This window comes from Gossypium hirsutum, chromosome D04 (assembly GCF_007990345.1).
Source record: "Gossypium hirsutum isolate 1008001.06 chromosome D04, Gossypium_hirsutum_v2.1, whole genome shotgun sequence".
In the NCBI taxonomy this organism is placed as follows: Eukaryota; Viridiplantae; Streptophyta; class Magnoliopsida; order Malvales; family Malvaceae; genus Gossypium; species Gossypium hirsutum.
The window spans coordinates 37,084,717-37,108,762 of NC_053440.1; the positions used below are offsets into that span (position 1 = coordinate 37,084,717).

Sequence of the window (24,046 nt, forward strand, 5' to 3'; positions counted from 1 at the left end):
AACCAATACGGGAAATCCTGTATCCATCGAATTTCCTTTATTCAAACGGGATTTAACATTTATCGGGTATTATCGGATATGTGACTTATTTTCATACATAAGACATTTATACAATTCATATAAATACAACATTCAATTCAAATATATTAATATACATAATTTAGTTACACAAACTTACCTCGATAATTGTTCGTGTTCGTAGGCTACTAATCCGATACTTTTTGTTTTCCTCAATCCAATTTTGAACTAGGTTTATCCAGATCTATATGAGTAAATTTAACTCATTTTAATACAATTCACATTCAATTTCATCCAATTCACATCGTAGTCTTTTAATAAATGACGATTTCATCCCTAGACTCAAAAAATTAAATTCATGCAATTTAATCATTATTCCAAGCCTAATCGATTTTTCCATAAAATTTACATCTTTTCAATTTATTCCCTAAATTACAATTTCATGAAAATTTCCTTTATAAAAGTTGTTTATCTATCAACAACCTTTCATTTTCTACCATAAATTTCAAAATTTCAGCATACTCATCCATGGAAAAAAATTTATACTTTGATAACTTTGCAAATTGATCCCCAAAATATATAGATTAGGTTATTACGATCTCGAAAATATAAAAATTACTAAAAACGGGACAAGAATTCATACCCAATTGAGCCAAAACAACTTTCTTGAACTCACTTTCTCTTAGCTAGGGTTTCCATGTATTTTAATTTGGGGAAGATGATGAAATAAGATGATATTAGCTTATTTTCATCTTTAATTAATTCAATTTCCAATTTAGTCCTTTTTTTCTAATTTCTCATGGATGAATCATCATAAATATCTACTAACTCCATTTAACGGTCTAATTACCATATAAAGACCTCAAATTTTGAATTCCATAGCTATTTGATCCTTCTAGCTACTAGAATTCAACTTTTGCATTTCATGCAATTTGGTCCTTTCTATAATTAAACATGAAATCAATAAAGTTTTCTTATTGAAATTTTCATACATCATTCCTATCATAATGCAGACCATACAATAATATTAAAATAAATTTTCTTTCTAACTCAGATTTGTGGTTCCGAAACCACTATTTCGATTTCACTGAAAACGGGCTGTTACAATAAATTTTTGTTTTTACCTACTTGTAGTTCCAACTCACTCAAGATCCTACATTATGAAATTATTATTACGTATATAGTAAATACTATAAATCAAAATAATTATAAGAGTTTGGAAGTACGTAATACCTCTCCTTTTTTTGAATTCTAAAATCTAACTGCATCTTCCCATTAGTACCTTAGCATTCCCAGCGGGACATTTCACAATTTCTCTTTGAGACTTATATTTTTCTTAAAATATTCTTTTTTAAAATACTTTTGTTTTCTCTCAATTTCTTTGCTAATACTTTCTTCACATAATTATCCGAGTCCTCTAAAGCAAATCTCTCCTGCAAATAACACAAGTTTAGAAAGTAAATATAAATGAAAATTAAACCAAAGTATTATAAATTACATTCACGTTATCATCTTAATATTATCCAGAGCATGATTTTTATTACTATCAGGCATATGATGCCATGACTCGTAGTTGATTGGCAACAGATTGACATTTTGTGCTATAATGCACAAGTATCCTGCTAAAACTCGAGCTACGGATCCAATAAGCTGACCATGACTTTTTCGAGATACTTTGACATGCTCCACAGAATTTAAATTGTATAAATCCTTTAATAGCGTACGTCTTTAAGTTGTGCGCCTCCCACCATTTTCAGCTAAAAAAATTGAATATGATAATATAAGAATTTGAAATAAAAATCAATTATAAAAGTCAACATGCATGTAAAATAAAGTTAACATTACTTTGAATTTCTACAGGTTCGTCAACTATATTCGGAACATTCAAAGATCCAATAGTAGTTTGTTGATCACTATTTGTTTCTTCTGAATTGGGAGGAATTTGAATCATATTTAGATTTTGCAATCTTCTTCTAGGCATATTATTTGCAATACGCATAAAATAGTTGAAATATTAGTAACTAATTACAACAATAATAGTAATGGATATATTTAACAAGATTAAGATTTAAATTATAATATTACATATAATTACAAAAACGTAAAATCTTACTACTTCATGATTCGTAAATATCTTCATCCACATCCTGGCAAATCCATTGAAATTGTTTACTGGTACTAGGGATAGTTTCATTTAAGTTTTGTTCTGGAAAAGGAAAAGTTTCTGATCTTTCGTTGATGTCATCTCTACTTCCATTGCCCATGTCAAACAAGTCTCTAGGGGTGTTACGGAGTACAACGTACCAACCCTCATCAGTTGGATCTTTCGAGTAAAATTTTTTTTTGACTTGAAAAGAAAATACATATGGCTCGTCTATCAATTGTTGACCAGTGTGAATTAATTGAGAGAAGTTCACCATTGTAAAACCAAATTGATCTTTTTTAATTTCGCGAGCAGTATTAACATCAGCCCAATCACATCAAAATAAGACAACCTTCCGTTTGTCATAGTAATCCAACTCTATAATTTCCGTAAGAAGTCTGTAATACTCTACATTTCCCTCAACAGGATTACTATCCCTAGCACTAGCATAACTTGTAATTGAAGAATTAACAATAATTCCACAATTTTGAGTCCTCCTCAATCTTTCACGAGATTTTGTATGAAACATGAATCCATTAATGAGGAAGGCATTATATATTTTTACTACTCTATTCGAACCTTGGGAAAGCCATTTAACTTCTTCCAAACCTATTAAATTGAAAGTAAATTCATTAATTATAATGTTATATGAAAACATTATTATTTGTCATTGAAAGCTTCAATTGCATACCGTCTGCCCTAACCATTCATGAAAAGATTCTGTGAATAACTTATGAATCTCTCAATGTTGTAATCTTCGGGAGCGTGAACGAGATCTCAAGACTTGTTTAAACTCACTACGTTAAAAAGTGGATTACTTGGTTAAAAAATAAAAAATTTAAAAAATGAATATTTATCAAATTCTAAAACCTACTTGCGTAACGATTCAATTGAATTATGGTGAAAAAGAACATATCGATGTGCTTGTACCCAAGATCTATCATCTAAGTGTGCAATTTCAACTTTGCCGATTGGTTCTCCATAACTTAGAAATAGATAAGTTTCAGCTAAGTTATGATTAATGGGCCCGACATTTCTACTTGGTCTATTCAATCTTGTTTCAACATCTTCTAAATATCTAGAGCAGAAAGTCATACACTACTCTGCTAAGTAACCTTCAGCAATTGATCCTTCTAGATAACGTTTATTATGACAATAAGACTTTAATTTGCATAATAACATAAACATGATATACAACATTATCAAAAGTTGTAATTAAAGTTATATTCATGAATGAATGAAAACTTTACAAATAAATTAGCACCTCTCTATAAGATACATCCACGGATGGAAAACTAGTCCACCAAGTTTTGCTTCATAAGGGAGATAGATTAGTACACCATAATTGTGAAGAACGAAGGTGGAAAGATCTTCTCCAAGTTGCATAAAGTCAAGGCGACTCGACCTTGTACGTTATCAAGTTCTTCAACAATCAAAACTTTGCCACAAATAGCTTTCATTATATTGGATAGTTCAATTATACAAGACGTCACCTTTTTGACATACAATAGCGTAAAGCAACTGGCAATAAATCTTGCATCAAGATGTGATAATCATGTGATTTTAGGGAATATAGTCTTCGATCTTTAAAACTTACACATCGAAATATATTTGATGCATACGCATTTGGGACCTTTATATAATTTAACACCGTATAGAATACTTCTTTTTTTTTCTTTGACATTGCAAAAATAAAAGGTGCAACCAAGATTTTCCATTCAGAAGTAATTGGGGATGAAGATCACTCTGAATTCCCATGTCAACTAGATCAAGTCGACTCTTAAGATTGCCTTTCGATTTTCTATCGAAATTGAGAATTGTTCCAATGCTATTCTCGCAAACATTTTTTTTCAATATGCATGACATCAAGATTGTGTCGCAAAATGTGATGTTCCTAATAAGGCAACTAAAAAAAATACTTCTTTTTTTTCACAAGTCCGCCTCAATAGGATCATCCTCTTTATCAGATTCATCGTCACTTTGCCGATCAACATCGCCAACATACGCCTCCATGGGTCTTTTCTTTGTTTGCATGTTGGATGGTTAATTCGTCTTCCCATAACTAAAATTGATATATTTTAACATGAACAAGATTTCAGATCCAATAGTCTGCTCATAAGCTTCTCTGAACTCTTTAGTCCATCAAATAGAGTTCTCTGAAATCTAAATCTATTATTTCCATCTAACCACCGACGATGCCCCATATAAGAGAACTTCTTCCCATTATATAACCACTTTGAACATGTTTCCACAGCACAACAAGGACAAGCTTAACGTCCTTTGGTACTCCAACTAGATAAATTGGCATAAGCTATGAAATCATTAATAGTCTACAACAAAGCTGCACGTAAATAAAAGTTCTCCTTTCTCAACACATCATATGTTTTAACACCCGCCCATAATTGTTTCAACTCTTTAATAAGTGGCTGCATATAAATGTCAATATCATTCCTGGGACTTTTCTCTCCAGGGATAATCATAGATAAGATAAAAGAAGATTGTTTAATGCAAATCCATGGAGGTAAATTGTAAGGAACAAGCACTACAGACCAAGTACTGTACGAAGTACGCATGATTTAAAAGGATTAACTCCATCATATGTTAGCCCAAGCTTCACATTTCGAGGATCACTTGCAAAGCTTGGAAATTTCCTGTCAAATGATTTCCAAGCTAAAGAATCCGTAGGATGCCTTAATAATCCGTCACCGGTTCGTTCATCATAATGTCACCTCATAGACTCGGATGTCTTTGACGACTTGAAAAGTCTTTAAAGCCTTGGTATTACTGGAAAATATTGTAAAATCTTTACTGGCTTCTTTCTTGACTATGCCTCACTTTCATCCTCATTCATATCTTCTGCATTCCTATTCATCCAATGAGATTTACCGCAAACATGATAAGATTGTTGGTTTTTTCGATCATCCCAATACAATATGTAATCATTTAGGCAACTATGAATTTTTTCGTACCCAATGTATAAATCTTTTATCAATTTCTTCATATCTTTGCATGAATGAATGATTTTTGCAAATGAAAACTTATCTCTCAAAAACTCTAATAGTAGCATAAAAGAGTTTCCGGTCTACCCTCTCAAACATTTTAAGTGAAAAACATGAATATAGAATGACAGTTTTGAAAATTTTGATCCCTCATAAAGTTCTTCATTCATTTCATTAAGTAACTTGTAGAACTTCATCGCTTCTCCATTTGACTCTTGATCAGCACACTTCTTCCTGTTTTGGTAAAAGCATTTCCACCAATATCACAATCATCGGATACAATAATTTCAGGTGAAAACAATTGCAAACCATGACTGTGCATCCCGCAACATACCTTCCATGTCATCTTCTCTAACAGACTGATGGTGAGCATTATGAGGATAAGCCAGATTAATCGTTGAAGAGGTTCTACGAGGTGTACACTCTCCACAAAAAATCCATTTTCTATACCATCGAATAAAGCCATCAACAATTAGATGTTCGTAGACAACTTCACGAATATGCTAATTGATGTTGCCACACTTCTTACACAGGTAAAGAATCATATTCTCTTGGCTTGCATTTTGAAATGCAAAATTTAGAAAAATTTGTACTCCATTTCGATAGTTGTTGCTTACCCTTGACAAATTCATCCAACTCTTATCCATTTCGTAGTTCTTGAAGTCTAAAGTTGACAATAAATTACGGTTACTTAAGTATTCTAAATAGATTTAAATCATGTCTTTGTACTAAAATAGATCATATATATCAAGTATCTAATTCGGTTATTTTCTAATTGTCTATTTCTAATTAAAACATATAAGTAATAAATTTACCACAACTAAATCAAATAAACAAGCAATTTAAAATTTTAATTCAATTAAATTAAAACATGTAAGTAATAAGAGGTACTTACAAATGCAGCTAAGGAGAAATTAAAATGGAGTTGTTTGATTAGGCAATTCAAATGAGCCTATCGAAAACTTCTTTTGTAGGGATCCAATTCACTGTTTCAATAAAAAACATAATAAATAAATGGAGTTATTTTTAAGTCTTTGCCTCTGCGTCTCTTTCCCAAATACATACATAATCTTTATATGAAACTAAGACAGACTAAAAACACTAATAAAGATCCTTATTATAGGTTGAAAATGCATGTTTAATTGAGGGGAATCTCATCCGAAATTCATGGAAGCTTTGCTAATCAAATAAAAACTCTCACAAAGGAAATGCTAATTATGATTAAATAACAAATAAAATAAAATCAGCAAATCACAGTCCAAATCTCAAACATAAATTATAAAGTAAATCACCACATAAAATGCCAACTAACCAGGTTATGTTTGCGCCTAAAAGATCTAACATAAACAGTCATACAACAAAACAACAGTATACACTAACGCCAAAATAACAAAGAAAACAACTACTAACAAATGCTAAAGCAGCAGCACAACCGACTCCAAACAACACTAAAACAATGACCCAAAAACATGAAAAATAGCTGCTAAACCGACGTCCAGCATAGTAGAACACCAAAGATACATGGAGATTGCAATATTTTTCAATTAAATTATAGAGTTAAAATTCAAAGGTGTTAAAAGAACTGACCTAATTTGTTGAAACTCGAACGGATCGAGCAGCGATGGACAGAGTAGAAGATTGTCAAGCTTCGAAACAAGAGTCAGATGAGCAGAGGATTGTCAAGCAACGATGGACGGAGCAGCGTTGACGAAAGAGACGGAGATCGATGGAAAATGCACTGTCGACGGTGATGCAGCATATGGATCATCGGGTAGACGACTAGCAGCAGACGGATGGGAAGGAAAAAACTAAGTTAGGGATTTGGGGAAAAAACTAAGTTAAGGATTTAGGGAAAACGATTTTAAGGAATAAGGGTTGCGGGGTCTGCTACCAAAACAGCGCCGCGTCAATAAAATTTAAAAAATATTCGCGGTGTTTATAGGCGAAACGCCGCTATTGCTTTACCTTTAGTGGCATTTGTGAGAAAAACGCCGCTATCGTTTTTAACCTTTTTCAGCGTTTATGCAAAAATGCTGCTATTGCTTTACCTTTTGTGGCATTTATGGGAAAAACACCGCTATTGTTGTTATACCTTTAGCGACGTTTTCTTTACCTTTCGCGGCGTTTATTGGAAAACGCTACCAACGTTGCTCCCATTCAGTGCACCTTTGCGGCGCGTAGCATAAAACATTGTTAAATATGTACTATTTACTGTGTTATTTCCACAAGCACCACTATAGAACGACTTCTTGCGGCGTTTTTCGATTAGCGCCACTAATGATATATATTTATGGCATTTTTCAATACAATCGCCGTTAAAAGTTCAACCTTTACAGCATTTTCAATCCAAACACCACTAAAAATGTCACTAAAAACTTAATTTGCTGTAGTGATTGCTATTGGAATAGATGTTGGAACTTCGAGTTGCAACAAAAAGTATAAAATAATATAAGAAAAAGATTAAGGTGAAGAGAGAATAAAAAAAACAATATTTGTTAATGTAATTCAAATTTATGACAAATGCCTTGAAAGAATGCTTCAGCAATTTGATCTTCTCAAGATGCCTCCAAAACTAGTTTTTTCTTCTGTTGCATAAAACTGCTAAAAATTGGCAAAATTTTGTAAGTTAAGCATAAAAATAATTATATAAATTTGTCTCTAATTTGTCCAATTTAGATATTTTTTAGTAAAATTACAAAAATATACTAAAAAGAGCTCGAAATTTGCAAAAACTGTTAGTTAGAAAGTGCTAAAAAAGTCTATAAATTTTTAAGTTTCCACACCCAAGCTTAATTCATTGCTCATCCTAAGTAATGCTAACTTACAAAAGAATTTAATTTTTAAGAGATTCATTTCGAAAAATTAATTTATTCCATAGTTATGCATTTAATGAATTTATGCCCAAAAATAGAAGTTTTGCTACTATGCACCTTAAGTATATATATCATTCAATTATTTTCAGTTATTAACAAGCTAATAGAAATATGAACTAATGGTTTGTTTGATTGACGGAATTAATTTTTCGGAAAATCATTTCCAACTTTTTCAGCGTTTGATTGGAGGAAAACATTTTCCATTTGGAAAATGAACTCCAAAACAAGGGAAAATGGGTTACATTTTAGGGAAAATGTCTTACCCTTTCAATTTCCGTAAGACATTTTTCGTGCTCTCCTCTCTATCGCCTCCTTCATTCCTTCCTTCATTTCTGGTAGAAAACTGCTTCTGTTTATCGATTTTCCAGTAACTTGTTTTTTTAATTATTCAATACTTGTTTTTTTAACACAATTACAAATAATTTATTTGATATTAGTTTTTTTTCAATTTATAACAATTAATATTGTAACTTAATAATTGAGTATTATTATAAATAAATCATTGCAATATATGTAAAAATAATTTAACATATAAAAATTTATTAATATATATTAATATATGTAAAAACAACTTTTCCGAAAAATATTTTCAAAAAATCTGCCAAGCAGCAGAAAATATTTTACACAGATTCAATCAAACACCAGAAAATATTTTCCAGTAAATCATTTTACAGAAAAGTAAAACATTTTCCAGAAATCATTTTACGGAAAATATTTTACTGGCAATCAAACAGACCCTAAATGTCTTCTCCTAATTTAATGTGCATTTTATATTTTTCAATCAATTTATCTCCCTTAAATAAGCTAAGTAATAATCTCTAAGTCTAAATGATGCCTTACTATGTTGAATTCAACAATTTCTCTTCACTAATGTAGCAAACATAGCAATTCAAATCAATAGGCCTTTTGAAAAGTTGTAATGGGGCTAGGTTTTAAGGTAGGTAAAAGAGATAACAATTTAAAGCTAAATACCCTTAAACTCAGCTTACCCTAGGCCTTCAAAACTACACAATCATCTCTTTCATTACCCAATTCCTTGCTTCTCAGTTTTATGAACCATATGCTTATTTTGCCTATTTTCACAACAACATAGAGTTTTTTTTTAACACACAATAAGGGCACTTTTTTTAGCATAACATCTCCTTTTGCATTTTAGATTCCCAATACTCCTTTTAAACTTCCCCAAACTTAAAGACAGAAAATATCCTAAAATAAGCTAATCCTAAAGTTCGATGAGAAAAATCAAAATGAGTAATTTCAAATAAAGGATGGTCTGTTTTAATGTAAGGACTAAAAGGAAAAGGTCATTCGGCTCAAAAGTGAATTTTAAGGGATAAACTGTAATAGGGTAGGCTCGAAAGGCTTAAATGATCTAAACAAAAATTTGCCTAAATCATTTTTAAACTGTTATGTCTCCAAGAATTTTGCCTCAAGAAAGTTATTGAATCAATTCTAAAGGCTTGAACCTTCATGCATATCTAATTTTTATTAATGGAATAAAATTTCATGGTTTGATTTATACACATTTATTAAGATAAACATCTTTGTCAAAATTAAACTAACACAAAATTAATTGAAATAATGAAAATTTTTTATATACAAAAGCTAACATAATTAGATAAAAGATTAAATATTTGAGCAAAGTTTACTTAATCATAACTTGATGGAAAAAAATTAATTTTTGTAAAAATCTTAGAAAAATTTTGCAATTTTAGCGATCCCATAAAAATAAGAAAATTTAATTTCTAGTCCCCTTACTTAGGAAAAACAATGTCCCCATTGTTAAAAATGAAATATAGAAGGAACGAAAATAAATAAGTGAATGGATACTATACACTAGGTAGGATCCCAGGAAAGGGAGGTGAGTTAAATTTGATAACTTAAATATCAAGTCTTTCTTAAACAGATTCAATCCTAAACATATATATATATCCATTACCACACTTCTTATTTTTCAAGAATTTTAACAAATAAAGTGTAGTTTGCTCAATTTTATTAATGATTCCAACTTAATGTTTATTATGCGAGAAATAAAAATAAAATTAAAAATAACCTATAAAGAAATTAAAACTTAAAATATCTTAAAATAAAAAGTAAAGTAAAGATCCCCCATTTTATTTATTTGCAGACCCTTCAGTAACCGACCCATCTTTTGCTTCATCATTCTTGTCCTTGCTCAAGCCATTTTGTTCCTTCCTCAACAGTGGAGTCCATGGCTCAAATATAAAGTCCTCTCTCGGTCAAGAATCGATTTAGTAGGCTCCGCCAAGTCGGGAATTTCAACCAGTTGTACTGGTTCTGGTTTTGCAAGAGTTTCCCCCTTTTTTAACTTCATCAGTTGGTTCAAGCTGCTTTTGAAAGATAGCTCCTGCTACTCTGACAAGGTCTCAATTAGTAATTGTTCCTAGGGGTGTGCATAATTCGGGTAAAACTGAAAAAATTCAGTTAACCGACCGAATTCGGTTAATCGGTCGGTTAACCGAATTTTTTCGGTCGGGGGTCGGTTAATTTTTTATGATTTTTCGGTTAACGGTTAATTCGGTTCGAAACCGGTCGGTTAACCGAAAATTTTCGGTTAACCGAAAAAATTAATAAATAAAATTATCCAACCCAACCCAAACTCAATTACCCAACCCAATAAAACTAAAACTAAAGTTTACCCAATTACCCAATCCAATAAAACTAAAACTAAAAGACAACCCAATTTACTAAAGTCTAAAACCCAATTTACTTTAATAATTTATAAATTTTTTAAATTTTAAAAATAAAAAATAAAAAAAATTCGGGTATTTTTCGGTAATTCGGTTAATTCGGTTAATTCGGGTAATTTGGGTAATTTTTAACCAAAAATAAAAAATACATAATTTTCAGTTAATTCGGTTAACCGACCTTATTAACCGAAAAAATTTCGGTTCGGTTAAATTTTTTTTAAAAAAAATCGGTTCGGTTAACGTTAAAATTTTTGGAAGGTCGGTTAATTCGATTATAGTAATTTCGGGTCGGTTAACCGGTCGGTTAACCGAATGAACACCCCTAATTGTTCCTTGATTAGACCTTGCCACCTATGCAACTAGACGAATACGAGCTTTCAAACATAGTATTGTTCTCATAGAAGCGAAATAAGCTGTACCAGAACGTCTCGTAGCACAATCTCAAATTTCTTTCAGAATGATTTTTCCCACGTTAATAGTCTTTTTTTGTCATAATTGAGTAAAACAAAACCATCCGTTCCAAATAAATTGTGGTACTATGTGAGACAGGCATTAAACTTCTGTTGCATTAGTTGAGGTTAGGTTTGCCTAAAATTCTCGAACTAACTCAAGATTTGGGGTCAATCTTTCATTACAAAACACTTCCAATTTAATACTTTAGCTATTTTCCGAACGTTTGCCATGAAGTCAGTGTGATTACTTTCTCTCAAATTAAATCCTTTTTCCAGAAGCATTTGTTGTTTCTTGAAAATAGATTCATATCTCGCCTTTGATTCTTCGGAATGAAACTTGTTTTGTGATTCTTCAAGTCAAACAGTGGATCGTGTTCTTTCCAAGACATGTTGACAACCTAAAACTTGACATAATATGACAAGAAGTAATAATTTCCCAAAATCTAGTCGTAAATAATCCAGCATTAACAATTCATGCATAAAAGAGATAAGCAAATTAAATCTAATTAATTTTTTTGGGAAAACAAAATTCTTACCACCTTTGTTAGTAATAGACGAAAACACAAAAGAGCAACTTTGGGATGCGGCAAGGTGGTGGTGTCGGGTTGGGGTTGTCGGGTGATCTACAGCAACTTGGGTGATGGGATGGTTGATGCGACGGTTGGCCTTAGGTGATGGCGTATGTGCAACGGCTGGTGGCTTTGGGGAGTTGAGGGTTGCGGCTTTAGGTGCGTTGGGGGTGCAACAATTTTGGGGTTCAAGGTGCGATAGCTTGTATTGGTGGATAAGGGGTAGCATGCTTCCTTTAGGGGTTAAGGGTGTTGTGCGATGATTTTTGGGGGTTAAAGAAGAGTGGCTGGTGGTTTTGGGCTTTAGGAGAATGGTGCAAATTGTGGTGGTGGAGGGGTGGTGATGTGGGGTGCAACGATGTAGGAAGTTTGCTAAGGTGGCCGATGGCTTTAGTAGGTGAAGGGAGTGTGATGTGCGATAATGGAGGGTTGAGATAGGGCCAACGGTGGAAAAAGAAGAGGGATGAAAAACTGCTAGGGTTTAGGGTGTTGTAATTAAATGTTTATTTGCAAAAAAAATTATAGTACTTAGTACAAAAAAATGAATATTATTAAACCTAAATCTACCGAAATTTTAATAATAAACAATATATATAATTACATATAAAATATTTTTTTATATATTTTTTATTTTTGTTGGCTGCTGAAAAATATTTTCAAGAACACAACCTTTATTTAAAACAAATAAGTAATGTAACTACATGTGAAAATTAAATAACAGAGAAATTGGGTCAGAACTAACCCCTTATTCAGCAAAATCAATGTTTTATTAAAACACTTAGAAACTATTTTCTCAAAAATTTATATAAAAATCAATTTTCAAGAAAGATTGGAGGGGTCATAAGTGGTCTTGCTTAAAATCTAACTTTCTAGACAGAATTTCTTTGAATATAATAGTCAAGAAAACAGTGTCTAGGTCGGTTATTTGAAATCAAAGTAAAAAGTTTAGGGATCCAACAAAGTGAGCGATTTTTATTTCGCTCAGCTTTATCACCCCAATAATATTTAAGGCGTTGACCATTGACTTTAAACTTACCTCTCTTTTCATCATGTAGTTTAATGACCCTATATGGAAAGACTTGACAAATGGTGAATGGACTGGACCAACGAGATTTTAACTTACCGAGAAAGAACTTTAATCTGGAATTGAATAACAAGACCTGTTGAGCTGCTTCAAACTCGTGGATTCAAATTTATTTGTCATGCTATCTTTTCAGTCTCTCTTTACATAACTTGACATTTTCATAGGAAAACATTTGAAGTTCATCTAATTCATTGAGTTGAAGCATTCGTTTCTCTCTAGTAAGCTTGAGATCCATATTAAGCTGCTTGAGAGCCCAGTAAGCTCTATGTTCTAACTCCAAAGGCAAGTGACAGACTTCCCCAAAAGCTAACCGATAGGAAGACATCCCTAAGGGTGTTATGTAAGCTGTTCGATAGGCCTGCAAAGCATCATCCAATCTCTTGGCCTAATCTTGTCGATTTGGACGGACTACTTTCTCGAATATACATTTTTTCTCCTGCATTGGCAACAATGTCTACACCAATCAAACTAAGATTCAATTGGCATTATATTGATTAATTTTAATTATTGTTGGTAATTGCAAATTGTAATTTTACCTTGAAAAGAAGCAGCCAACTTCAGATTCTGGCTAAAGTGTGACCGAGTCATAACCTAATGCTAGGTGGAGGTTGTTCCTTAAACGTAGGAAAATTTGGTGGGCTTGACGCAAGTGCTATTTTTCTTTAACCATTTATAGAAAATAAAATTTACATACAGTTATACAGAAATTGCATGAAAAATAAGTAAAAATCCTAGTTTTGCATACCAAAAAAAGCTGCCATTCACCTGTTGTCATTTTTCTATTTGCATTCAATGCTCCTTCCATCAACGCCGGTGATTGATTCTATACACTCGTTGGCGTCTCCTCTTTCCCACTCTTTCTTCCCTTTCTCAACTTGAAGTTGTCTTCTCTTTTGGGTGTTTTGGTTAAACTTTTGTTTGTCTCAGTTTGCAGTGAAGAAGAAAAGAGAAGAGGATAATGAAGGTTGTTGCTGCATATTTGTTAGCTGTACCGGGAAGCAAAACCAACCCTTCAGCTGCTGATATTAAAAAAATCCTTGCTTCCGGTACCTTTAACCCAAACCTTTACCTTTTTTCTTGCTTTTATTTCCTTTTATCTGTTTTCAGTATCTGCACTTGGTAATGCATTAGTTTGTAAGTTGTAAATCTTGTTCACATATATATATATATATGTAAAGAGTTGGAGCTAAAGCTGATGATGACAAGATTCAACTTCTATTGTATGAGATGAAGGGAAAAGATGTGACGGAACTTATTGCATCTGGGAGGGAAAAGCTTGCCTCAGTTCCCTGTGGTGGAGGTGGTGGCGTAGTAGCCGCCGCACCTGGGGCAGGTGCTGCTGCTGCCGCCACTCCAGCTGCAGCTGAGGCTAAGAAAGAAGAGAAAGTGGAGGAGAAAGCGGAATCCTCGGACGATGTAGTAACTCCAACCCATATTGTTTTCCCTTATTTGTTGCAATATATTCGCATCTAACTTATCTCAATTTTGATGCAGGATATGGGCTTCAGTCTCTTCGATTGAAATTGGTTTTTGCGTAAATTTTCTCGGCTGCCTTAGATTCTAAGATTTTTTTAATCTATTGTCCGGGATTCATACAAACCTGATGCTGCAATCGAATTTTTAGAGTCGATTCATGCCAATTAATGCTGAAGAATTGAACAAATGACAATTCAATATTTCTGCCAATATTCCGTGGAATAATTGGTAGATACGATAATGTAACACAAATACATGGATATATGACCGAGTAACATGTAAAAATTTTAATTAATTAATTAATTACACTTTAGACATATACATATAAAAACGAATTCAGAGTGTATACACAAACACAAATATATGCAAAATAAAATGCACAATTTCTTTACTTTATCTCACCGTAATCGTCACCCTTAGAATCTTTAACTACCTAATTCTTTTATTAAGTTTAAAAAAAAGATTTTCCGTATGGGGTGGCATAACTGGCACTCAAAGGCGTTTCCCAAGTCCAACCCATAACCATATTGAAATACGAAAAACGCTGTTGTTTTTTGAATCAGCACTAGGCCTGTACTCAATTTTCTTTTTTATCAAATTGGAAAAGAATTCCATTACATTTAATGATATCGTTAGAAATTTTAGTAGATATTTATGTGATAGTTTGAATCACAGTTTATATATATTATTTTATTTTATACACGATGTGAGTAAATAATTTAAAAAAATTAAAAAAGTAGGTAAATTTTTTAAAATATTATAAAAGTTCAAAATAATTAGCGGGTTTCAGGGTTTTTTACTAAATTATTATAAAAAATTAAAAAATTTCAAAATATTATATTTTTTATTTATCAAAATATACCAAAAAATAAAAAAAAATAGAGAAAAAAGCTGCGTCGATTTGACAGGACCCTGGTGGAGGGTTTCTGATTGGCTGCACTAAAGGTGTCATACTGATTGGCGGCACCGATGGTGCCAATGAGGTTGGTGGCACAGCCCTTATATTAGGGCCCATCGGTGGGGGGGAGAGAAGAGAGGGAAAGAAGAAGAAAGAAAGAAAAGGAAAGGAGAGGAAAGAAAAAGAAGAAAAGGAAAGGAAAGGAAAGGAGAAGAAGAAGAAGAAGAAAAATGAAAGAAAAAGAAGGAAAGAAAAGGAAAGGAGAAGAAAAAGAAGAAAAAAGAAAGAAAAAGAAGGAAAGAAAAAGAAAGGAGAAGAGAAAAAAAAAGGAAAGGAGAAGAGAAAAAAAAAAGGGAAGGAAGGAAAAAAAAGAAAAAAATAATTTTAATTAATAAATTAAATTTTTTGTAATATTTGTGTGTTAAAAGTTTATGTTATGTACATTATACGTGCTTTATTATTTTATTTAGCATATATATTTTATGAAATATATTTAGCATGAAAAAATTCATGGTATGTACATTGTATGTTGATTAGGAAATTTTTTTTATGAAATTTACTTAGGATGTTGAAATTAGTTTTTTTAGGAAAAATAGCATTAAAAGTAAAATGATAAAAAAATATATTTAAGAAAGCATAAAATACGAAAAGAAGAAACAAAAATTGTACATTCACCGAAAGTAATAAAATGCGAAAAAAAATTGTATATTTAATAAATTTCAAACATAATGCACTGAAGTAATGTAAAATGATAAAATTAAAAATTACGATATTTTTTAAAATAATAAAATGCGGATAAAAAAATACGAACAAATGGCCGAAGTAAGAGTGTATTACTAACTTTTTTAAAAATTCAGAAATAATTAATACAAATATTTCAAACAAAATGCACTGAAATAATATAAAATAAGAAAATAAAATATTTTTATTGAAAGAAATAAAAATCGGGAAAATAATACGAGCAAAGGGCAGGGATAAGGGTTTTTTTCTTACACCAAATTAATTTAAAAAACACACTAAATTAATAAATTTCAAACATTATGCACTGAAATAATGTAAAATTATAAAATTAAAAATTATAATATTTTATAAAATAATAAAATGCGGAGAAAAAATACGAACAAATGGCTGAAGTAAGAGTGTATTACAAACTTTTTTAAAAATTCAGAAATAATAAATACAAATATTTCAAACAAAATGCACTGGAATAATATAAAATAATAAAATACGAAAATAAAATATTTTTATTGAAAGTAATAAAAATCGAGAAAATAATACGAGCAAAGGGCAGGGATAAGGGTTTTTTTCTTACACCAAATTAATTTAAAAAACACACTAAATTAATAAATTTCAAACATTATGCACTAAAATAATGTAAAATTATAAAATTAAAAATTATAATATTTTCTAAAATAATAAAATGCGGAGAAAAAAATACGAACAAATGGCCGAAGTAAGAGTGTATTACAAACTTTTTTTCAACTTGCAGGCATCGCAATGACTTCATTGATCTGATGCGGCTAATAACACGGTATGATTTATTATTTGTTAATCACGGGTTCTATTTATTTAAAAAGGATATACGTAGTATATACAAAAAATTCATGTTATCGTAATATTTTTCTGTAATTTAACACTATCAGGACTCGTACTGATTATTAAGGGGTCGTACTAGTGTTTTAAAGAAAGCTCCGGATGTACGATTGATGCCGTACTTGGAGCAAGCCAGATTTGGGTCAGCAGCACTGATCCGGTCCTCCGACTTGCGCTATGATTTGTTATCTGCGCTAGTGGAGCGGTGGCGCCCGGAGACCCACACTTTTTCATTTTCCGTGCGGGGAGTGCACGGTGACCTTGGAGGATGTTGCAATGCAGCTTGGGCTCCCAATTGACGGGAGTCCCATAACGGGAGTATCTTCATTTACCGATCCGGCTGCACTTTGTTATGAGCTCCTAGGGGACTCGCCAGGGGACGGTGAGACAAATTTTACGGGCTTACAAATTACATGGCTGAAAGCCAAATTTGGACAATTATCAGCGACTGCCACTGAAGGTGAGTTGATGTGCGCTGCTTGAGCGTACATCATGCATATCGTAAGGGGAGTACTCATGCCTGATGCAAACAACGACAAGGTGCATTTGATGTACTTGGCCTTGTTAGCTGATTTGTCCACTGTTAGCTCGTATAGCTAGGGCCCCCCGTTCTAGCAGTGTTGTACCAGGAGCTTTGTCAGGTGACAAACCCGGATGTTGTAGACATGGGCGGATGCCTCCCACTGCTGTAGTCTTGGGCGCTCTATCGGATGCCTCCCACTGCTATTCTAATATTCATGACATCTTACTTTCTATATCTTACTCACACGTTATGGCTCTAACTCGTTACAATGTTATTAATCATGCAATTTATATGGATGACATACCGTAGGCCGAAAATTACAGATGTGGTACCCTCGTCCGCATACGTTGATTCCCACATATGGTGCACTAACGCACCAATTATCAATTTCAACATGGTCGAGTGGTATCATGGAGATCGGGTGCTACGACAGTTTGGCTGCATCCAACCTATCCCGCATCTACCGTGCGATGTGGGGGAAGTTCACGGCATGAATAAGAGAGGAAATCGATGTTGGATTGGGGAATTAAGCACCGAAAATTTATGGCGCTGTGGAACGATCGATTGCGTTGAAGACCTCAGATGGTTATGGCTACCGACCTGCAACCATCATTAGAGTATATACAATGGTACTATAGTTACGAGAAGCCATATATACTTGGAGGCCAGTCGACTGTAGTCCCCCCGCACGTGCAGCAACTTGGGGGATTGGAAGCAACGGGCCCGACGAATCTGGATCCTGTGGCATATTATTCTCCGCAACCACCAGAGCCCGAGCAAGAGCCCCAGCCAGATCCGAAACAATCACAGTCACATGGCTATCGTCCAAATTTGGCGGGCAGTGATTATTTTTCGAGCTTCGCAGCGGGCGAATACGCCTACGAGTTTGAACTCTTTGGATCTTACCCACCGCAGTACGGTATGCTCGGCCCGTCCGACCCGTATCCTCAGCATCATGGGACTCATCCTGGTTCAAGTTTGTCGGTGCAGAACGAGCCACAGGATTTTTCCTCTATGTTTGCCACACCCCCACCTGCGCTGAATGATGATGTTGGTCGTCGCCCAGAACATGATCGTCGACCTCCGAATAGGTATACCCCTAGACAACACCATCGAACCATTAATTTTATGGGTTTAATGCACTTTTTGTATAAATTTAATATTTCTAATTTAATCTTTGCTTACTTCTGAACTTTTTTGTATAAATTTAATTATTCTATTTTTTCATTATATTAAAGCTGAATCCAATTATAAATGCCTCCATTTTTGATATAATTTTAATAATTCCAAATGCGCACATGGCATTTTATAACTTAGTTTGGATACAATTTAAGCATAAGCATAAGCTGAATAATAAAAATTATTTCAAATGAATTATACTTTTTATAATACTATACATAAAAATTTTACAGCATCAGGTCAATTCCGACCCGATCCGGACGACTGTCCAACATGAAAGTTTCGGTTAGGGCATTTATTCCGACTATGACCACTTAACCTGCATATTCCACAACGCTTTCCGTCAAATTTCTCCCTAATGTCCATCTCATTACGGATTCTGCTTGACTGCGGACGACCCCTTGGATTCCTCCGTAGCCCTCTGTCTGGGAGAAGCTCGAAAGTCACCGGCGACACCTCCCACGTAGATAGGTCAGGCAGGATGGGGAACTCATTCTCCCAGACACGCAATGTGCGCTCCAGCGTGTACATATCATCGACATATTGTTCAACATCAAGGTTGACTTTAGCACAAGCTGCCACGACATGCGCACAGGGATAATGAACTGTTTCGAACCTCTTGCACCCGCACCGTCTGTTCCGGAGATCAACTCCGTAGGACCTAGTTGGTATACCAGGTCGAGGACTGATGGTCTCAGTAACTCGAAACGTTTCCAGTCGTCGTGAATATATTTCTACATTCATTGACCTCGCCAACCGAAGATTTGCGACCATTGCATCCCTGACATGTTCGACAAACACATGTCTCGCCTGAATCTGGTCGACTTGCTGCTGACCCATTCTTGGCATGAAAGTAGTCAGCCTGTAGAAAGTAGCAGAAAATACATATGCAATCAGAAGATAACATGTTTTCAACAAGCCAGCGTTGATCCCCTCGACTAAGTTTGAGGTCATTTGGCCATAACGAAAGTCCTCGTCAAAACTTTGAGCCCACTGCCACGGCTCCATTGTGCCCAACTATTGTCGAAAAGATGTGTTTGTCTGCCCCTCCATGTCACTCTCAAGTCGGATCATTCTTTGCCGGAAAATATGTGGCTCTAACTCGTACGCTGCATACGTATTAAGAAAAAATAAGTTCTAGTAAGTCGATAACATAAAACATTACAACTTATATTAAAAATATAAGGTTATCATTTACTCATTGCCACGACTTGTCTCTTCCAATCTGCATTCTTATAATCTTTTTGGAAGTTAGCCGCAATGTGACGGATGTAGTAAACGGATCTCCACGGCACACCGAAATGCCCAATAGCTGTAATTAAACCCTTCTCTCTATCGGAGATGATGCAAATGTTATCGTTGCTAATAACATACCTCCGCAGATTTGTGAGGAAGAATTCCCAAGACTCTATGCTCTCTTTATCTACGATAGCAAATGCTATCGAGAGCACGTTTCTATTACCGTCTTGAGCAACTGCAAGAAGTAGGATCTGTGTATATTTTCCATACAGCCAGGTCTTATCAACTTGCACAAGTGGCTTGCAGTGGGGAAATGCCCGTACACATGGATCAAACGTCCAGAACATCCGATGGAAAATTTTTTTTGCCGACTGTAACTGGTCGTCTGGGCCGTAATATGGCTTTGTCTGTAACTCAATCACAGTCTCCGGTACGTACTCCCGCATAGCAGCTATCCAACCTTGAAGCTCGTTATACGACGAATCGTAATCCCCATATAGTTGCTTCATCGCCATCTGTTTAGCTATCCATGCCTTTTGATATGAGACTCGATACTGGAATCGTGCTTGCATTTCAGAAATCAGTACCGAAACTTTAATGGTCGGCATGTCCTTCACCATTGGCATGATACACGTACAGATAGTTTTCAAATCAAGTTTTCCATGATCTTCTGTCATACGTGTTGATGTGCATGTATGAGGACCAACAAATTTTCGTATCTCCCACATCTGAGAACTTCTAATGAATGCAGCTCGTACCCGCCAATTACAGCCTTCAGCTGCCTTCCAACACTCCCCAACATATATTGTCGGAGTAGACACTGCGACTTTATAATCCACCGATATGTTCATGCTGTACCGTTTAATGGCATATACGCAGTCTTCTTTACAGTTAAATTTCTGGCCTATGAATAACTCCTCATCATCAGATGTTACGGCCAGCCCGTGAGGATGAACTATTTCAGGGTACTCCGAGAACTCAGCTACATACGCTGCATCGGGATCTATGAGCGACATGTGTGGCCCAGGATTATTGTGTATCAAAATACGCTGCATCTGCTCCCCGACCGAAGAAGCGTTAATGCCTTCATCGTTGCTGACATCTTCATCGTCAATATCATCAAGTACATCGTCCACATCGGGATCACCGTCACTATCGACCTCTTCATCCCAATGATCGCCACCACCTTCTTCTTCACCACCAACCATATCAAAATTGGGTGTAATATTCAGGTCGATTCACTATCAACGTATGATATTGGAGCCACCATCCACGGTTCTTGAGCTCCGTGTTCTTCATCAGATGCATTGACATCTTCATTTTGCTCCATACCGGCTAACTCAGCAAATAAGTGAATCGGTGCATTCTTGTCACTCCCATTCCCACAGTAGAGATCGGCCATTGTCTCCACGTCTTCGTCGTCTACAAGTTCCATTTCGACGAATTTGACCGGATTTGTCGAAATTGGAAACTTGTAGAAAATTTTTGATATCCTTCTCCCACAACGTCTAAGAATTTTTGCATTAATCCTTGCCTTCATTTCATCGAACAAGACATTTCTATTAAACCTCATTGCTATTTGTTGCCGACATTCAAATACACATCCCAACACTTGTTGTCAAGATGACTCCATCGAAATAAATGCATACAAAAAACTTAGCATCCATCTTCAATATTTAATCTGTCAAAAAATAAATAAAATCTCATAAAAAATCTTGAACGGTAAATAAATTACTTAAAAAAAATTAATGTTTCAATATGCAATTTTGTACATGAAAACCGTTTAACCACTAATCCTAATAACTAACACAATAATAATATTAATAATTTTATACTCAAAATAATACTAACTAAAATTATTAATTAGGGTTTTACTAAAAATAATAACTAACTAACTATAATAATAATACTAGTTTTTTACTAACTAGTTTATTTTGGTAAATAAAAATAATAACTAACCATAATAATAATACTAGTTTTTTACTAACAATAATACTAAGTAACATCTTAATACCTTAATAACATCTTAATACTAAGAACAACAACAACAACAACAACAACAACAACAACAACAACAACAACAACAACAACAACAATAATAATAATAATAATAATAATACTAGCTAAAACTATCAATTTGAGTTTTATTAATCTTAATAACTAAACTAAAACAAAAAATAATACAAATTATACAAAACAATAACAACAAGATAATCAATTATTTTTAAAAAAATACCTTTTTTTTCTCTTCTCTTTCTCTCTTTTTCTCTTTTTTTCCGCAGCACCTCTTCTTCCTCTTCTTTTTCTTCTTATTTTTCTCTCTTCAGCTGGACAGAGCTCGTGTTTATAACACGAGTAGTCCTGCCAATCAGTATGGAACCATTGGTGCTGCCAACCTCATTGGCACCATCGGTGCCGCCAATCAGTATGGCACCTTTGGTGCCGCCAATCAGAAACCCTCCACCAGGGTCCTGTCAAATCGACGCAACTTTTTTTTCTGTTTTTTGTTTTTTTTGTACATTTTGGTAAATAAAAAATATATATAATATTTTGGAATTTTTTAATTTTTTTATAATAATTTAGTAAAAAAAACCCTGGGTTTCAATTATCTTCAATATCACTTCTTTTGCTTTATAATTGTTTCTCATAAAAATCCTCTATATCAAGTAACCCTTTAGTCCGCGAATTTTAAGCACATCTTCCTCCAAACGTATACAATATCATTAACATGCTATGGGAATATTTTTGATAAACTATTACCAAAATTTACATTTTGGTCATTTAACTTTAAAAAATTACAAAATCATCATTAAATTATTCAAAAATTTTCAAGTAAGTCTTTGGGATATTGTAACACCCCAATGCCATCAATAATAATGTTTAAATAATAATAGAATTTATGAGAAAGTAAGAGTTATTGATAAATTAATAAAAGTATAGCTAAAGTAGATATTGAGAAAAGAAAGACTGAGTAGTGAAATTTTAGTAAGGATTAAATTAAGACTTTGTGAAAGTTTGAGGACTAAAAATGTAAAATTCCCATATGAAGAAACGTGTGATTGAATAGCTATCTTTTTATGAATGCGACAAAGAAATATATTGTTACGTGGAACTAGAAAATCGAGCTGTGGACTAAATTGTAATTTTACCAATTTATGGGGAGAGATTTAATTTTCAATTTTATCATGATTAGATATTATCAAGGGACATAATGCTAAGTTTTTACACCTAAAGATGCTATAGGTCTTAGGTTTCCATGGTGAAAATGAGTAGTGATTAGAATGGAATTTGTTGAATTTTGATTTGTTGATAAAATAAATGAATGAAATTGAAAGAAAAAGAAAATTGTAGATTATTCTGCAAGGGGGAAAGGTTGAACGACAGCAAGTGAATGAACAAAATATTTTTCCTTATGTTTAAAATTTAAAAATAGTTAAAAGTGCATTTTGGTCTTTTTGCCATCAAAGATTGTTTTGAATATTTAATTAAAATAAAATAGGTACTTTGATGGGAGAAATATGAGTCATTAGATTAAAGTTTAAATATTAATTCATAACCATTAGGTTAATTAATTAAATGAAAAATGAAAAATAAATAATTAAGTAGATTAAAAAAATAAAAGAAAATCTAGAAGATAGAAGAAAAATGGTTCTCTTCCATATAGGTATATAGAAAGGAGAGAAAAGTTTCATTTTGTTCAATTTGGTCATTTATTATTCAAAAATATTTTCTAACCCATTTATCATTGGAAATCAACTAAGGAAGCTTGGAAGTGGGAAAAAGACATTAGTATCCGAAGAAATTAAAGGAGAAATGAAGGTGAGTTGTTTAAATTATTATCATGTAACAAGTCAAGTGTATAATTTGATGTATATTTATAAACATTAAATACGTGGATTTAATTTGTATGTTATTATTGATGAGTGTGGAAAAATGATAGATGGTTTTATTATTGATTTGATGTTAGAAATTCAAAATAAGCATGGTTGATAAATTTATTTGAGTTGTAAATTAATTTATATCGGTGAATGATTATATTATTTATGTGTTAAAATGATAGATAAATTATTATTGTATGAAAAAAATATATGATGATTATTTGAAATAAAGAAAATTTAAGTTTAAAAGAAAGCGAGAAATATTGAGTGATGAATTTAAATTGGATATTTAGTAAATCAAGTAAAGGGTGATTTGAAGCTTGATTAATTATATTAAATAGATTAGAAATTATTGATGTGTGTATAGAATTAAAAATTTTATGAATAAAGTGTTCAATTTTGCAAAAACTG

The 24,046-nt window shown here is 33.2% G+C and overlaps 1 protein-coding gene across 3 annotated transcripts; it reads left to right on the plus strand.

The window, feature by feature from the left end:
• The first annotated feature begins 13,562 nt into the window (after positions 1-13,562).
• On the plus strand, positions 13,563-14,448 carry LOC107947861 (60S acidic ribosomal protein P2A-like). Of its 3 annotated transcripts, none has more exons than XM_041091505.1 (4): positions 13,563-13,662; positions 13,777-13,895; positions 14,077-14,265; positions 14,344-14,448. In XM_041091505.1, the coding sequence occupies exons 3-4, from the start codon at positions 14,077-14,079 to the stop codon at positions 14,368-14,370; spliced, it is 216 nt and encodes a 71-aa protein (XP_040947439.1). In that variant the 5' UTR covers positions 13,563-13,662; positions 13,777-13,895; the 3' UTR covers positions 14,371-14,448. The 3 variants fall into 3 exon arrangements, 2 of the variants coding, with proteins under 2 accessions (XP_040947439.1, XP_040947440.1); XM_041091506.1 differs by having other exon boundaries at positions 13,573-13,682; XR_005912211.1 differs by lacking the exon at positions 14,344-14,448 and having other exon boundaries at positions 14,083-14,224.
• Positions 14,449-24,046: the final 9,598 nt, after the last annotated feature.